This window comes from Physeter macrocephalus, chromosome 4 (assembly GCF_002837175.3).
Source record: "Physeter macrocephalus isolate SW-GA chromosome 4, ASM283717v5, whole genome shotgun sequence".
Classification (NCBI taxonomy): Eukaryota; Metazoa; Chordata; class Mammalia; order Artiodactyla; family Physeteridae; genus Physeter; species Physeter macrocephalus.
Window position 1 is genome coordinate 93,974,002 of NC_041217.1, and position 19,208 is coordinate 93,993,209.

At 37.3% G+C, this 19,208-nt stretch overlaps 1 protein-coding gene across 2 annotated transcripts in view; it reads left to right on the forward strand.

The window, feature by feature from the left end:
* The first annotated feature begins 1,202 nt into the window (after window positions 1-1,202).
* The window catches only part of OLFM3 (olfactomedin 3), a 50,081-nt gene continuing 32,075 nt past the window's right edge, over window positions 1,203-19,208 (forward strand). The window contains exons 1-5 of one of the 2 annotated variants that reach the window (XM_055083953.1): window positions 1,203-1,348; window positions 3,028-3,047; window positions 3,696-3,697; window positions 12,496-12,636; window positions 18,702-18,857. In XM_055083953.1, coding sequence (XP_054939928.1) covers window positions 1,203-1,348; window positions 3,028-3,047; window positions 3,696-3,697; window positions 12,496-12,636; window positions 18,702-18,857 — 465 coding nt within the window. Of the gene's footprint in view, window positions 1,349-3,027; window positions 3,048-3,695; window positions 3,698-12,489; window positions 12,637-18,701; window positions 18,858-19,208 lie in introns of both variants that reach the window. The other variant, XM_007110248.1, reaches the window with a different exon arrangement.

Below are 19,208 nucleotides of genomic sequence, written 5' to 3' on the forward strand. Positions count from 1 at the left end.
TTTAAACCACATATATAAGACAATGGCCTCTGATTTATTCCATTTGGGACCTGAGATTTGGATGTGGACAATTTTGCTGTATTTGTAAAAAGAATATAATAAAATTACCCATAAGCCGCAAATTCAATATATACATTTGCCATCGGAACTCTAATAAACAGATCATTGAATTTTACAGCTGGAAGGGAGAGCAGGGAGTCCACCCCCGACATATCATCGGAAAAAAAAAAGTGAAGCCAAGGAGTTTTAATTCACTGGCCAGTCACTCAACTAACTGCAAGAGAACAAGGAGCTAGACCTCAGACTCCCTGGGGAGTCACAGAAGCCAAGTCTCGTGCTTTTTTAATGTCACATGTTCTCTCCTGACATAGACTTGCGGTACTGGTCTGTCATTCTTCACAAGGTGAAAACAGAGTTAACTGAGTTTGCTGTGTGCCTGAGAAACTGCTAAGCATTCATTCGTGAAAGCAAAACTGGGAACCTATGAAATTTCTTTATCAGGAGCTTTTCTCCAAGGCTGCCTTTTCTGTCTGTTCACATGTAAAGTGCCTAGGGCAATGTCCTCCACAGGCAGTAGCTATTAATCTCTGACAAGTTTTTTTTAAGAGGCAACAGTGCTAATTTTAGCTTACTATATAAAAAATAATAATTTCTTACTCAATATCTAATCATCTTGGATATTCTCTGCAGACTTTGTTTTCATGTTTTGTCTAAAAGCACTTTTTCCATGCTCAGAGAAATCTGTGGATATTAAATTTGGTGTTTGAAATGGGCGCTTTGACAGACCTCAATTTAAGGGTGCTATGCTCTTTTACGAAGGATAAAGAGCAGCTGATTATACTGACAGAAATCCCAGAGGCAGTGAACTCTGTTGATGGTAACTGACTATATAGTGGAGCAGGAAAAGCTCAAATTTCCTCCTTCCTTCAACCTCTGCTCTAACAATTACCAGAGAAGCCCTATCAAGAATATTTTGTGTGATGATCCAGCAAAGTATCTGGTAAAGGAGGAAAAGGAAGAGCAGGGCATTTCTTGTGAGGGTGAGAGAAAGAGGTTCTGTGAGCTTTCCCTGCATGATTAGAGCTTGGGAAGTTGATCTCTTTTCATGCTGTAGATGTGGTGTGCTGCAGTCACGCCTTCCGCTGCCAGCCCAGAACCGGGATCTTAATCAGTCACTATGAAAACTCATTAGCTCCACAGCAATGAGTCTTCCACTGCTGAAGCTTGGCGCTGTGCTTAGCACCATGGCAATGATATCAAACTGGATGTCCCAAACTCTCCCATCCTTGGTAGGACTGAACACCACGAGGCTATCAACGCCAGATACCTTAGTAAGTCACTCCGGTGGGTTTGGCCGTCCTGGGAAGTAAGTGCATTAAACCAGTGGGCTTTATTTTGTAAATTGCAAAGGCTGAGATTTTGCTTCTCTATTTACAGGTCTTCTTCAACAATACAATATTTATGTGGTAACTTTAGTCATGGATGTTCCTTTAGGAACACTTTAAAGTTACATCAAAGAATAAACAAACTGCCTGAGAAATTAGCTGTGAAAGGAAATACTAGATTCATTAAATTCTTAATGAAAAGCTTTAATTTATATTGTTCTGAGGTTTTGAAGAGTTCTTTCCTTTAAAATATGTTTTGTTTCTTATTATTTTACTTCTTTTAACATCTGTAAAATCCCCATAATTTTTCCTACAGAATATGCTATAGGGTATATTCTAGCTAATCTAGTTTTACTATAGCAGGTTCTTCTTTGGAATTCAATTCCTGTGACTGAAATGCATTCAGTCAGAGAGACCAATCTCTTTTAAACATAAATGAATAAAAAAAAAAAACAAAAAACCTCAGCAATTTAAAGCATGACCAAAAAAACCTTTAAGGGAGCTAAGAATCATGAACAGAAAACTTACTTGATAAAATCTTCTCCCTGTATTGTTTAATTTTTTCATAAAGTCTTCTCCTGTCACAAGTCTAACTCCTGTAGTCTTCATTCGTCTACATTTAGTGGCTTTTTAACCCTTCCCACATTATAACAAATGTCTTTTCTCATGGTTCATTTAGCAATACTCTAAAACATTTCAAATAAAAATGAAAACTATTGGTTTTTCAAATAGAAGCTTACAAATTCAAACAGAAGGAATATCCTGGAAAAACAAATTCCCCGCTAGCAAATAAAAAGTACAGAAACAATTAGTATTCAGAGCCCTTTACCTTTTTATCTTTATCTGTTTTTACCATTGGACTGCTCCCACAGATCAGAAAAAGTCAGATACTTAAAAATAAAAAGCAACTCTCCATTTTGAAGATATGTTTGCAGTTACTAATAATAATTACTCTATCAATCAACATGTAATTAACTGAGTAGAGTCAGATCAAATTAATTACATAATTTGCCAGATTCACCTGGTGCTCAGGGCAACAGCAGAGCACATGTGAGGCACACTTTGACCTACTTTTATATTTTTACCTCCCTTGAATCACTTATGGTACCTCAGTGCCTCCATTATTGAGATTCCCCTCCTTCCCTGTATGATGTGTGTGGCAGGAGGGATGTAAAAGACATTTGTAGTTATAAAGAAACCATGACATGGCATCAATAAGCAATCACAAAACAAAGAAATTTACATTATTTAATATTTACTGAGCCAAATTTCCTCAATATTCAAGTACCTAGTGATTTTTAACAACTTAGTTGTTGAATTAACTCTTTCAAGAAATGAACCTAAGCTAAGCAATTCTTGAATAAGCTATGTTTCAAACTTGGTACCTTGGTTCTGATATGTGTATTTTTGTGTCTACAGATATTGGTTTGGTTATTTCCTGTTTCTTGTTGATGGAGGAGAATCAACTTTCCAAAGTTATGCATGATTCTTTTAGAACTTCTTGCTCTCTTATGAGTTTAAAGTAAATCCATTTTCTTTACCTTCTGATTAGTAATCTGTTGGTTGAAAAATAGAAAATATTGGTATGGTCTACAAATGTTCTGACACAACTGAGTCACCCTTTGAGTGACAAAAAATAAAGTTCAGAAAAGTTCACACTATGTTATTCCCTGGAATGGAGAAATCATGTTGCAAAAGTGTGTGAGTGTGAGTGAATGAGTGTGTGTGTGCGTGCATGTTTTACAGAAGTGTCAAATATTACAGAATTTCCCCACCTTAACTATTCAAGATAATTGCTCATATCTTAGGATTCCCATGGTGAGAAATGAATGAATCTATTTCCTAGATTAAGGTCATTAAATGTTAATGCTGGAAAGGATCTTAGAAACTATCCAGGCCAGTTATTTTTACACTATTTTTTGGCAGCAGTGCTTTTTTTTTTAGAATTAAATCTTATGTAATACATTCAGAATAAATATTTGTTGAATGAATCTTGAGGTGGAAATCCAATATATAAAACAGGTCATGGGTCAAATAATAAATTATGGGGGGGAGGCATTTACTGTGCCTCTATCATCTGTTCCCTCCCCACATAATCAACCCCTTTCCCTGGTCAAAATGCCTCCACAGAAACCTCAGAACTCTCAGGAGCTTAGCTGGAATTATGACTGATCTAATCCAACCTCCTCATTCTGCAAGTGGGAAGACTGACCCCAAATGTTTAAGTGACTAAAGAGATTTCCCCCAGCTGGTTAATGACAGAATCAAGGGTAGAAGCAAATCACCTGACTGCAGTCCTGACCAGGGAAGTCGTCTCACCCACCTTTGCTCTCCTTGCCCCTCCTGGTCCCTGGTGCCACACTAGGTTCTCTCTGTCCATCTCAGGTGGTTTCCTATGACCCTGGACTCTACTTTCCTTAGATGGAAGGGTTGACAGTTCCCTTCCCAGTAAGTAGAGCTATGATGTCCAGCCCTTCTCAACTCTCTCACTCTACATTCTCACTTTAGACAGTACGAATGGTATAAGCTTGCAAGTCTGTGCTTGCAAGTCTGTATACACTCCCACAAAAAATGAATGAATGATGAAATAAACAATGTAGGTCTTAAAATTTGTTTTATGAGTGCTTGTGGGATGTGCAGATAGCAAAAAGTACAGATTTACACAAATACGAATGTGGTCTTTCTTTAAAATGGTAGTTTCAAATGACCTTGAAAAAACAAAAATAAGAAATACAGGGTTTTAATCATTAAAGGCAATTAAATCTGTTTATGGCAGGTACCTCTGAAATAGGCAGTGCACGTTTGATTGTCTCAAAAGCTGAAACAGGTTTTTAAATTTCCAGGATATTTTTGTCAGTAAGTAGTTAAACACAGCTCCTTATTAGGGGAATAAGCTCCCTCTGGCTTCTCTTAGAATCTTGAAACATCCCTTTATCCTCCTCTTTGGCCCTGTTTTCTTTCTTTCTTTCCTTCCCCTCCTAATCTACAATGGCCCATCTGCCTTCGGAGGAGCTGATGTCTGCAGAAGTTTTGAGTTCTCAAAATTGCGTAGAATACTCTGGCACATACTCTCAATACTCTCTAAGTTTCTTAACTCACCAATTTTGTTTTTTTTTTTTTTTTTTTTTTTTTTTAGTCCTTGATGAAGATATCTGACTTCTCTGTTTTGTACCACTGTTTTTCTTCCCCAAATCCTTAGGCAATGTCTATTTTGTGAAAGACCAACTAAACAAATTAAGGAAATGGATGAGAGAACAGAATGGTAAATCTTGAAAGTCACAGAGAATGTGATATTGCCTTTTTAGAGTAGAACTGTGGCATAGGTAAGAGAGTAGATTTATTCTTAAGTACTTAAAGCAGAAGGAGAGCAAAAGGGGGAACATTACAAAGAGAGAAGTTCAGAGCCAGTCCTTTAGCTTTCCACCGATGGAAGAGGCTGCCTAGTTCAGAAAAGTTCACACTATGTTATTCCCTGGAATGGAGAAATCATGTTGCAAAAGTGTGTGAGTGTGAGTGAATGAGTGTGTGTGTGCGTGCATGTTTTACAGAAGTGTCAAATATTACAGAATTTCCCCACCTTAACTATTCAAGATAATTGCTCATATCTTAGGATTCCCATGGTGAGAAATGAATGAATCTATTTCCTAGATTAAGGTCATTAAATGTTAATGCTGGAAAGGATCTTAGAAACTATCCAGGCCAGTTATTTTTACACTATTTTTTGGCAGCAGTGCTTTTTTTTTTAGAATTAAATCTTATGTAATACATTCAGAATAAATATTTGTTGAATGAATCTTGAGGTGGAAATCCAATATATAAAACAGGTCATGGGTCAAATAATAAATTATGGGGGGGAGGCATTTACTGTGCCTCTATCATCTGTTCCCTCCCCACATAATCAACCCCTTTCCCTGGTCAAAATGCCTCCACAGAAACCTCAGAACTCTCAGGAGCTTAGCTGGAAATATGACTGATCTAATCCAACCTCCTCATTCTGCAAGTGGGAAGACTGACCCCAAATGTTTAAGTGACTAAAGAGATTTCCCCCAGCTGGTTAATGACAGAATCAAGGGTAGAAGCAAATCACCTGACTGCAGTCCTGACCAGGGAAGTCGTCTCACCCACCTTTGCTCTCCTTGCCCCTCCTGGTCCCTGGTGCCACACTAGGTTCTCTCTGTCCATCTCAGGTGGTTTCCTATGACCCTGGACTCTACTTTCCTTAGATGGAAGGGTTGACAGTTCCCTTCCCAGTAAGTAGAGCTATGATGTCCAGCCCTTCTCAACTCTCTCACTCTACATTCTCACTTTAGACAGTACGAATGGTATAAGCTTGCAAGTCTGTGCTTGCAAGTCTGTATACACTCCCACAAAAAATGAATGAATGATGAAATAAACAATGTAGGTCTTAAAATTTGTTTTATGAGTGCTTGTGGGATGTGCAGATAGCAAAAAGTACAGATTTACACAAATACGAATGTGGTCTTTCTTTAAAATGGTAGTTTCAAATGACCTTGAAAAAACAAAAATAAGAAATACAGGGTTTTAATCATTAAAGGCAATTAAATCTGTTTATGGCAGGTACCTCTGAAATAGGCAGTGCACGTTTGATTGTCTCAAAAGCTGAAACAGGTTTTTAAATTTCCAGGATATTTTTGTCAGTAAGTAGTTAAACACAGCTCCTTATTAGGGGAATAAGCTCCCTCTGGCTTCTCTTAGAATCTTGAAACATCCCTTTATCCTCCTCTTTGGCCCTGTTTTCTTTCTTTCTTTCCTTCCCCTCCTAATCTACAATGGCCCATCTGCCTTCGGAGGAGCTGATGTCTGCAGAGACAAAGCCTGGGCTCTGAGAAAGCTCAGGTTCCCTCTGGCATGTCTCTCTGATGCAGAGTAACTTCCCCCTGAGGCTGAGCTTCTGAGCGATCACTCACACTGTGGATTCCACACCAGGAAGAACCTGGAAAAGAATAATTAAATAAGCAGAGGACATTTAGCAGACACCAGCTGCTCTCAATCAGCCCCGCCCCGCCGCTGTGGTGGGAAGAGGCCTCCAAGGGACCTGTGGGCATCGGTGATTTGTTTTGCTACATTTTCAAATGTCTAGCCAGCTTCTCCTCATAAATAACTACTTCAATGAGTTAGTCAGTTTTAAGTTCTCAAAAATGAGTAGAATACTCTGACACAAACTCTCAATACTCTCTAAGTTTCTTAACTCACCAGTTTTGTTTTTTTTTTTTTTTTTTTTCAGTCCTTGATGAAGATATCTGACTTCTCTGTTTTGTACCACTGTTTTTCTTCCCCAAATCCTTAGGCAATGTCTATTTTGTGAAAGACCAACTAAACAAATTAAGGAAATGGATGAGAGAACAGAATGGTAAATCTTGAAAGTCACAGAGAATGTGATATTGCCTTTTTAGAGTAGAACTGTGGCATAGGTAAGAGAGTAGATTTATTCTTAAGTACTTAAAGCAGAAGGAGAGCAAAAGGGGGAACATTACAAAGAGAGAAGTTCAGAGCCAGTCCTTTAGCTTTCCACCGATGGAAGAGGCTGCCTATGAAGCAGGGAAATCCCTATCATGCAGAGTTCAAGCGGAAACACAAGGAGAATACATAGAAGTGTCACTGAATGGAAAGACATAGGACCAGACATGACTTCTAAGTCCTTCCCAACTCTGAGTCACTATGTTTTCCAGAATATGAGAAGAAGTGATCAACCAACCTGAATTTGAGGATGTCTTCGGTTTTGTGTTTAACTGGTTTTTGTCGTTGTTTTTACAATTGTTTTTCTTAGAGCCTTGAGGTTGCCTTGAGTGAAAAATATACATTTCTTATTTCAGTTCCAACTAGTCTCATAAGAAATAGGAGGAAAACTGCTATGCAGTGACATCTTTATTAACACATCCTCCAGAACACAGCTTCTTTTAGTGTGGTCTGTCAACACCTCTATTATTCCTGTCCTCACATTTCTTCTCTTCACAACTAAAGTCATTAGCATGCTAAACCACATTTCATTCTCTGCGACCAAACCTATCCTCAGACAGAAAACTTATAAGGACTTTTCATCAGGTAGCTCCTCTAAATCATCAGGTATCTCCTACTCTAAATTGAATAGGTTTTAGTAAATGGATTTTTTTCTGCCTTATTTTCCCCTACCTTGTCCACCCCTTTCAGTAGCTTGATCCCTTATTCTTCTTTGCCTCAGTCTGTACTTTTATGAAATTCCCAGACATTCAGCATAAACATAAGACCTAGCAATGTTCAACCAGTTGATTCTGTCCTCTTCAAAGAATCAGAATTCTGTCCCTTTGCCTGTCCCTCCACTTGTGTCTCGCCAAGGCTTTATTGCTAATTATTCCTTTGGAGTCCCAACTGCTACTTGTTTCCACATTGTTTGGATAATGCCCTCCACCTCGCTGGGTGCATCTCCTCTAAAGCGAAGTTTTTTCAGCTATTGGTGAATGGACATAGGCCATCTATCTGCAATTTATCTGCAGAGGATGAACATAAAGAGCTCTGATCTGAAAACTGGAGAAAATTGGTATAAGTCCCATATATAACATTTACTAAACGGGTGACTTCGGAAAACATTGCTTCAGTTCTTTGCGTTTCAGTTTCCTCATAAATAATGTCTATTTCTAAGGGTCGTTGGTTCAAAAGAAGTGAGACTAATACAAGAGAAGGGGTTTTATAAAAAGAAAAACATGCTGAAATGCAAGATATTTTTATTTTTACCTCAGTCTTCAGGATCTTTCTTTCCTGTTCAAAGCCCCTGAAGTTCTGAGAGACTTCTCACACAGTAGCTTTGTATTTATAAAGCATAGCTCTGTAATTAAACTGTAAGCAAAAAATCCAAACTTGAAATCCAATTGTTAAAATTATCATTTTAATTCTATTTAGAGCATGCCTAAATATTTCATGAGTTTTGTAATATTAAAAACTGCTAAATAGTTCATTTAGTTCTTCTAATTAACACAAAAGGTTCATAGAGAACTGCATCAGTAATCACTGTGATTAGCAATGCTTTGGATAGCAATAAACCGTAGGCACCCTCCAGGTCCAAGTAGTCAGCTTCATGGTAGTTCAGAAAATGCTATCAGAATTATCTTCACCATATATAAAAGGGAATTTCAGATAACTGGTGGTGTAGTACGGGGGTTAAACTTTCAAGCTCTGATATCAGACTGTGCAGGTGCAAATCTCAGCTCTGCTGATTAACTCCTACATGACCTTGAGCAAGTTCCTTACTGTCTCTAAGTCTGTTTCCTCACCTATAAAACGGGCAGAATAACATCACCTGGTTCATAGAGTTACTGTGATATTCAAAGGCAGTAATGTATGTAAACTGCCAACTAATGGCTAGAGCACCATAAATGTTTGCTATTACTATTATATGAGTTTTATTGCCACCTAAGTAACTGCTCTTTTAAGTTAAAATGAGAGCAGATCTTTTCTCATTGGTATCCAAAACCCATCTAAATATTTCTTTCCACCTGAGGTCTTAGCTGGTTTTATTTTTATCCTCTTTTCAAAGCCAATATGGGTGCCATAAAAGAGAACACTAGAGACGCTCATAAAGCTTCCTTTATTTTATCACTAAACCTGACACAGAAGTCTCTATCAAACCCACACAACTGTCAAGCACTCATCTTTTATACTAGCTTTTTTCTCTTTTGAGTTACCTTTTTCTTGCCAGAGAGGTAACTTGCTATAGTTGAGATCATTCAGACTAACTCTGTAGTAGATAAGGCCATGGCTCTTTTCAATAATTCTTACAAGAAGACAATTGAAAGTACAAACAAAACCGGAGTCTACTTTTATTAAGCTGACACTTCAGAAGAATGCTAAATGAACATCAAACCCTATTCACCTTTTCTGCTTCTCTCATTCCAGAGAGCAACTGACACCTTGCCCTGACATTATAAGCTCTTTACTAGTTAGCCAAACACCTGGCAAGCGAACATCAATATTAATGATGCCAGGTTTAATAATCAGTATTTGCACTGCTGTTAAAGATATTTTAATATTATAATTGGGTGGTCCCTGCTCCTTTATACAAAAGCTAAATTTATTCTAGTGAGAAGCCTTAATTTTCTGACATATTTGAGATTTGTGTCCAATGTCAGGAAAAGCCTAGTTGAAACTGTAGACCTATGTCGAGATATATTCGTTCCATACTGTTATTCAGCTTAAAACTTTAATTATATCATTGAAACTACTCTGCTAAGCTGTACCTATCTCCATTCTGTAGATGATCTCTTTGCATTTTTTCTTCTTTAGTATGAAAAGATTATCTTTACGATCTTATCTGATTCTAACAATATACTAAGTACATCTTTCTGTCCCAATCATAGTCAGGCACAAATGCTAGAAAGAAGGAGTAAGTGGAATCAAAAGAAAGAAATGATAATGAATCCAATACCTCAGAAATAAAAGGCAGCATAGGACACACTTCTATGAGCTGTCTGAAAAAGGAGACTAAAAGATAGGTTTGGCACCATTTCCTTTTCATTACAGACCAAGGACAAGGACTATGACATCTTTTTGAATTTCATGAGTTTATAATATATAGCTTCCCCATGACTGTTGTTGGAATGCCTATAAGCACCCTATAGTGATTTTCTCTAAAGCCCTTGAAAGGAAAAAATCTGTGTGTTGGTTGATGGTATGTGATGAGCTAGGGCCTGGGAGAGAATAAGTAGGAGATTATATCTGTTCTGCTGCAAATTACAAGACAGAACATGCCACAGACTATGGCAGCTCTGTGGAGAGAGGTCAGGCTGGTTTAGTCCTTTTAAGAATCTGCTTCCTACCAGGCAAAGCACTCCAGTCTAAAGGCAAACAGACCAGCCCACTGGTCATTGTGGGCATTGTGCACACTGGGCATTGTGCAAAACAGTTCTCTGCTGGGCACCATTCACCTCCATGTTCCTAGCCCCATCTCAGCCTTTCTTTCATCCTTCCTTGTTCCAGCCCCTCCAGACTGAGTCATTAAATACCTTCTTTTCTAGACAAAATTCATCTCCCTCTTCTTCTGATAATATAAGAAATATCTCCTTATCTGCTGATTCCCTGGAAGCCATAGAGGGAAGGACAAAGACTGAAGAATTTCAGATCCCAGCTGTAGAAGTTAGTCAGAGCTTAGCTAGAAGGAGGCCCACTGGTTTATCTGATATTTCCACAGGAAAAAGAAACTCAGATGCAAATTGGATGGTTTGTCTATGTAACACCTGTCAGGTAGGTTTTTCAATATCCATATAATTGACCTTTAAGAACGATTATCTGGATGTTCAGCATCGTATTAATATGGCCATAGCACTGGAATTAAAAGCAAAATTCTATAGCTATACAGTCCAATAAGGAGGCCACTGTGGCTATTGGGCACTTGGGATGTGGCTGGTCCAAGTTGAGGTGTGCTATAAGTGTAAAATGCACACTCAATTTCAAAGAGTGTACAAAAAAGGAGAAAAAAACAATGCAAAGTATTTCATGAATAATTTTTATATTGAGTACATGTTGAAATGATAATATTTTGGATATACTGTGTTAAATTAAATATATTATTAAAAGTAATTTCACTTGTTTCTTTTTACTGTTTTAAACCTGCCTACTAGAAAATTTACATTTATACACGTGGCTCTCATTCTATTGGACAGTACTGCTCTGGCTTCATACATAGCTCTACTATATACAAGCTGTGCATTCTTAGGCAAGTTAACTAATTTTCTCTTCTGTGAAATGGGAATAATAATTATTCCTGCTTCTTATCATCCTTCTTTGTACCCTTGCATCAGCAAGTCAATGGATGTGAGCTATCTCATGTAAGAGGGTCTGACCTTGAGCAGGCAGCATTCTTCAGCCTCAGCAAACCCCAAAGAGAACTCAGTTAAGAGTCAAGCCACTGACACTCTCAGCACCTGGAATAATGAATGTCTCTCTGGGCTGTGCATTAAGACATCCACAACAGCTTCTGATTGCATAGTGGAGAATGTATGCTCAAAGCAGAGTTCTTCTGAAAAATAACTAGACAAAAAATGATTTACTTATTTTTGTACTTGACAGAATGTACTTGATATAGCAGATAGGAAGTAGCCAATATATCCTGTAGCTGGATATAGCCTAATTATTGAAAAAGACATATGAAAGACAGATAACAATACTAGAAAATACACAGTAAGTGCCTAAAGAATAACACAGACAATCCTTCAGAAGAGGTTGAAACCATGAGGACTGAGTAAATTGAAGGTTTGTAAGAGAGGTATTCCAAGTAGGAGAACAAAATGAGTTAACATACAAAGATGTAAATCAAGGTTGCACGCTTTCAGGACACAAAAAGACCAATTTGGTTGGAAAGAAGTTTCTTATAGGAAGATACAGAAAAACTAGAAACATAAACAGGAGGCAGACTGCAGTAGAACAGGAATGTCACTTTAAGATAGGGTTCTAGGGAGTTTGGGTGACAAGTGCACAAAAGTAATCTGGGAAGATCAGTTCGGCGGCCTATGCCAAAATACTATCTTTAACTCTTCTGAGACTCTATATCCTTTGCAAAACAATGCTGGTCTAATTATTTTTACCCTACATTCTCATGTGATACCTTTCCAGCTTTATTAATAATTGACCCTTCAATACATGGGAAGCTCTCTGGGAGAGGACTTTGCTTCAGAATATCACACATGAATAACAATCAGAAAAATACATACTACTAATTACCATTTACTGTTGAGGAAGACAAGCTAATAGACCCTATGTAGAAAGATTGGTGATATGTGACTAAGTATTGAATATTTAGTAGATACTTCTAAAGTTGCATTAAGTTGTCCAAATATGACAGAAAGCATTAGGAAGTGGTATAGGATAAATAAATAGTTAATAATATGGAATCAAAAGAAAAAGAAAGATTCTCCTTCTGAGCACTGAAAAGGAAGGTATAACTGAATGAAGCTGTGCTGCCTATGTGAATTATTTAATCTCTTTCTTTTTAACTTTAGAGAATAAAATCACAAACTTTAAATATCAAAATAAACATGCTTTGCTTACAATTATACAAACCCACACTCTTTCTTTCTTTGTCTGTGTTTTCTGTGTTTTGTGCTATTGATTTCCTCAGACTCAGATTAGTCCCAAAGAAGGGTGGCAGGTATACAGCTCAGCACAGGATCCTGATGGACGATGCATTTGCACAGTGGTTGCTCCAGAACAAAACCTGTGCTCCCGGGATGCCAAAAGCAGGCAGCTTCGCCAGCTGCTGGAAAAGGTAGGTGTCCTTTGTCCTCTGTGAATATTTTTATTGAAATCTACCATTCTTTGAAAAGGAAATTATGGGAAGGCAGGTAATGGTGAGGAGGGTTCTTCCAATTTTTGTCCCCCTTCTCAAATAAATGCTTTCCCCTTCCTTGAAAGTAGTACCTCAAGATTCCTGCTCTGTCGTTCTATTTATATGACTTTTACTCTTCCCAATCTTGCCTTAAAGACTGGATTTCTGTCATATTTCTTAATATCTAGTCTATCTCTCCTTAAGAAAAAAATAGTATGAAGTCTTATTCCAATGACAGAAATTTAGCCTCAACTTTCAGGATCACACTAGGCTCTTTGAGCTCATACTTTTCCATCTCATTAACGATCTTGCAGGGAAGTTAAAATAATGGCATACAATATGCAAGCTATCTGGACAGATAATGAATAATTCCAAGTATTTAACATCATTTTCTAAGTCATTCCTTTGAACATTAAGTTCTTCAATTTCATTCAATAGCATCCTCTCCGTACAATTTACTTAAGCTGGATCCGTAACAATCAAATGCAGAATGCCCTTGATTTATTCTCTTTCACAGATGAAAGTCATCTTATGAAAGGTTATTTATGTTTAGTTTAGGGAGAAAAAAAAACAATGAATGGTTCTTTCAATTTTCCTCATTCACATTTCCACTGTGTTGGCCTCTGAATATAGTTGGACAGCTGGGGTGGCCAGAGTGAATGAAGGATGACAACATATCTGAATTTTAAATATCTTCAGGGATAATAAGATAAATTAGGTGTTTTTAGAGGATATCATGCTCAACAATTCACTCTGTGCAATATCCTTTCCATGATCATCTACACAATTATAGCACTGAATAGGAAGCTTTAAAAGAAAATTAAGAGAAGCTAGAAAAATGAAAGCACTGAATTTGTTAATACAGACATCCCTAGTTTATGCAATTTTAAGTCTAGCTACAGTAACTCTCTTCCACTGCCATATAATTAAAATAACTTTCCTCAGTGTACATGACTTGGAAGTATATTGATGCCCTAAGATTTGAAGAAGACTTTTTTTCATATTTTCATACAGAGATTAGTCTGTTTTTTCTGCCCTTACCCTTGGAGTCATCATCACCTATTTGCTCTCTCTTCTTAAGTCTCTTTTTAAAAAAGATCCAATCTTCCCTGCTCCTTCAATATCTGTCCCCTAAACAAGAGCAAATGTAACTGTCATTCAAGTTAATGACCCCAGCTAACGTGCCTCTCAACTGTTAAAACTGTTCATGACATATGAACTATGATTATTCTTCTCTTCACAGATTTTCTTTATGAAAAAGTTCAAACATATAGTTTAATATTGTTTGGTTACTAGGGAAATTAATTATGTTGGTAAAAAGATTTAATCTTTTAAATCCAATTTTGCTTTTCTATTAAGTTGTATTTCCTCTCAGATTACTAACTTTCTACTCCACCTTCTTTTCTACACAAAAATATCTTCTTTCTACATCAACTATGATGAGAAACATTTTCTTAGACTCAATAATCTTATTTCTGTTACTATTTTCAGTACAGCATTGCATACACACACCCACACACAGACTTGGACATTTCTTCAAAAATCAGCTGAAAAATTCAAATAAACTGTGAATGTCAGGAAGTGGATAATATTCTCTTCATGTCCAGAGGGAAATGTATTCCAGAGCTATGATAAAACCAGGAATTAGTAAAGGATGAATAAGGTATGAAAAGTACAACTAAGGGGATTGATTGAAGCAATCATTGAAGTTTATATGACCATACCATCCAACAGGCAATTTGTTTACCGTTTTAATGAAATTCTAGAAAATCACACCTTTAAAAATGCAGCCGCATAGCACAGGGAGATCAGCTCGGTGCATTGTGACCACCTAGAGGGGTGGGATAGGGAGGGTGGGAGGGAGACGCAAGAGGGAGGGATATGGGGATATATGTATATGTATAGCTGATTCACTTTGTTATACAGTAGCAACTAACACAACAATGTAAAGCAGTTATACTCCAATAAAGATGTTTTAAAAAATGCATCAATACCTAAATGACAAAAAACAAAATTTATTAACAAAATCAAGGTCACCACAGGTTAGATTAACCAAATTCACCATTTGGTAGTGTTATGGAAACAGAGGAATAATGAATTGTGTGTACTATTTAGAGTGGCCTGAAGGAAGTAAGTAGCACTGGTTTGCTGCACTGACCCAAAGAAAAAACATCTGAAAGCAGCATTCCTTATGCAGACTGACCCAGTCCCTTGCTGGCTTCTCTATAGTTTTACAAATATCCAAGGTACCAGATGGCAAATAGGAGCGTGACCGTTAAGCAGCCCATTTCATTACTAACCAAAGGATTGATTTAGTCTACAATAAGGGAATATTCTTATTGAGAATAATATTAATAACAATAGTTCCCATCTATTGTATTTGTATCTGCTCCATTCAAACCTTATAGCAGAGGTTGTTGCCCTTCTAAGTTTACATAAAAGGAAACGTGTTTTTTGAGGCTAAAAAACTTATCAATGTCACTCAACTAGCAGACTGTGGAGCCATACCAGATCAACTTTGCATTTTCTCAACACCATGCCAGTGTCATTCAAAATGCCACTGGTGGTACCCACACTTATTTAACTGATGCTCTGTCAAATATTTTGAACAAGTATTTATACTACTGAATATTAGAAAAATTACAATTGGTTTCACAATACATCAGGTCTTAGTGTATATAAACTAAAATTTTTCACTTAAAAAAAAATGCTTGTCTGTTAGCTATGTAGCATCTCTGTACAGGCCCGCATTGTCTAGGTCAATATTTCCTAAACTGTGATTTTTGGAATAGGATGCTGATGACATCCTCCAATAAAATAATTTTAAGAAACACGGTACATGATACTTCACTCTTGAAGATTTCCGTCACACGGTTTAATACTAAAGGTTCTGTGAAGACCTACAGTAAAGAAATCCGTTTATTTTTGTTAATCCCAACGTTATCCAAGCATACTGAACTGTAGGGCTTCTTTTTTTCAAGTGGCCTCCACACTAATTATAAATGAGAGTGAAAATCTAAGTTGTGTTTAAGTTCAGAAAGGTCTCAGACGTTTTATTTATACAAAGAGCCAAGGTAAATAAAGAGTTCAAAAAATCATCAGTGAAGAGTAACAATGAACTTGCCACACTATGTAGACCGTCTACCCAGGGGCATGTGTAGACAGCTGAATAGCAGGACATCAGAGATAAGCAGACTAAAAGAGGAATGAGTCTCCTTCCCACAAGTGTAATCATGGGGATCCAATCTCAAGTATCACCAGGAAACTGATTCTCAGTGGGTCTCCACAACCAGTGGGAAACTAAACAGTCCTAGGTACAGCCAGCAGGAAAAGCAAAAGGCAGCCCAGAACCATCCTCCCCAGTTAGACAGCTCCATCTCTAGCCATCACCCCAAATGTAGCTCTTATAATTATACACGATTCTGCTTGAAGGTCACAATCAAGTCTCAGCAAAAATTCTCTCAGTGCATTTTCGCATAACACAAATAAAGTTGAAAATTAAATTGATAGGGTTAGAGGCAAAATAAGAGAGGCTGTTTTAACTTTATCCAGGATATCCCACTTGCCTATCATTTTCTAATTGTATAGATTCTGCCTAAGTACACAGAATTCCTAGGAAAATATCGGACATGCCAGAAATGCGTGTTTTCATAGACAAATGTCATATTTAAATGTGTAGATAGTTTCTTTAACACAAATGGCTTTTCTTTATTCATGCTTAACCATAATGGAGTTGAAAATATTTTGAAAGCATTGCATTCATCCAAGATGCAGTTACCATGCTTTCAATGTTGCCTCAGTAATTCTGTGCTGCATCAAAGTTTTTTTTAAATGAAGCTTTCTGAATGTAGGAATGATAGTAAATTAAGAAATACTTGAGGGTCATGTAATACTATAGCCAAACCAGTGACAGGAGAAAGATACTTTTGTTAAAATATTAAAATATTTGTTACATATTACTACTGTTGGAAGCCTAAGATAATTTTACCCAATAAATATTTATTGAGCAATTATTCTGCGCCTAGTTCCGTGTAAGGTCTTGGGAATAAAAGATATGAATAAGACACAGATTCTAACCTCAATGAGTTTACAGAAGGGCAGCCACATTTCTGCTTCCCATTCACACACATTACACAATTAGATTTAATATAAGCTAGACTGTAGTATGTCCCGAAAAGACAGGGTTTATAAAGGACAGGACTATGGATCAAGACAGCAGAAAAAGAAACAGAAAAATGTGACCTTCTCTGACCAAAAAAAAAAAAAAAAAAAAAAACAACAACAAACAAGTGGAGGAACTGCGGCAAGCCAAGGCAGCAGAATTCACTGCCTTATCTGAATGTTCCAACACTGAGGAATATATTGACAACGGGCTCTTTAAAGCTAGCTGGTCCACTAAGCTTTGTGACTTACCTGACGACAGAAATTGTCTCTGAACAAATCCCTTCCTTATTTGTAACTCACAAGGTTTTACAATGAAAATAACGTTTTTATGTGTTACATAATACTTGTTTATTTTAAAATACATAGAATAACACATAAAAATATATGAAATGAAGTAAAACTCATCTGAAATCCTATTTTTTGAGCCCATGCTTTCATGTATTCATTTATGCATATAAAAATATAATTCTACGCAAATGAATTCATATACAATATTTACCAGGGACCTCTTTCTACAATATTTATTACTTCTCCTCTCACCCACACCTCACCACCCCCCACCAGAAAACTAATTTTAACCACCTAATATGTATTCTTCTAATCCTTCCATATCTTTCTCCATGTTTTTTGCTTATATACTCCTTCCTTTTACATATGTGTGCTCAAGTGTGTGTGTATGTGTGTGTGTGTGTACATGTGAGACATAGTGAGAGAAAGAGAGAGGGAAGGAGAGAGGTGAATTTTATTTAGAATAGAAGGATTCAAATTATATAAAGATCTTTACATTTGTTTTTCTCACTTACTTTTCTCATGGATATTCCTCCATGTTAAGCAATGTTTCTCAAAATGTATAAACATAAGAATCACTTAGGGCATCTTGATAAAATGAATAGTCTGCCTCAGTAGCTCTGGGGTGGGCCCCAAGATTCTGCATTTCTGACAGGCTCACAGGTGATGCCAAGTTGTTGCTCTGTAGACAATACTGTGAGTACTAAAGTATAGAGCTCTACTGTATCCTTTAAATTAGTTTAGTCATATTCTCTTCCTCAACTCATTTAATAGCTCTCCTCCTATTAGAGGCTTTCACTTTGTTTTCCAGATTCTGCTGCCATTAGAATTAGGGTAGTCTTTCTTTCCTCATTTCTACATGCTTTATAGGTCACCTATTTCCCACTTCTAAATAGCCTGGGGCTCAATGAACTTGGGATGGTGCCATCACCTTAACATATGTGTATTGCCTATCTACCAAACACTTGATGCAGTGGCCATTTTCCAAGTCTCTTAAACAGTATGGTCTCTGAGTTAGGAGGTGTCCCAATGCTACCACCACTCATCTTGCTCAGTTCAGCCTCACCCCTGGGAGCACTTCAGATGCAGCTTGAAGTAACTGTACTGGAATGAATGCATGCTAGATCTGTTGGACACTTCACCACCATCCACAATTGCTAAGCATCCCAGACCTTGAGGAAGTCAGAGTCAGTACTTAAAGAAGCGACTTACCTTAACATTTAACAGATTGAGCCATGATAAGCTTACTAAGCCCTGGAATAAATATTCTATTTTTTAAATTTATTTTTCTGATATATCAAATTCTTATTAATATTTAGTCATTTCTAATGCTAGAATGTCCATTTTATTATTTCCTGCCTAGGTAGAGTTTTCTTTTGCTAAATTATTTGAATGTTTATCATGAAGAATTAGCCTTCTGAAAGTATGTCCTGTGGAAATGCAATTATGGATTTGGCACTTCCAGTTTTTAATGTTAATGTCATTTTTGCTACTTCAGTAGTGACTGTATATACCTGTAAACAGGCAATAATGCCAATGTTCTTGTTTAACAGGTTCAAAACATGTCTCAGTCTATTGAAGTCTTAAACTTGAGAACTCAGAGAGATTTCCAATATGTTCTAAAAATGGAAACCCAAATGAAAGGGCTGAAGGCCAAGTTTCGGCAGATTGAAGATGACCGGAAGACACTAATGACCAAGCATTTTCAAGTAGGTTTGACTTCAGCAATCTTGTCAGTCCAAATGAGACACTGAGTATGATGGACAGCCACCATGGCACTCAGCTAGAAATAACTGTACATCGGCCCATATATGCAAGGTTCAAAATTCACTGGGGACATCAATAATCTCTCTACTGAAACTGACCATCAGCTGGTAGGAATGCATACAAGACTTGCTATAAAAAGAGCCTTAGGGGCTTCCCTGGTGGCGCAGTGGTTGAGAGTCCGCCTGCCGATGCAGGGGACAAGGGTTCGTGCCCCGGTCCGGGAAGATCCCACGTGCCGCAGAGCGGCTGGGCCCGTGAGCCATGGCCGCTGAGCCTGCGCGTCCGGAGCCTGT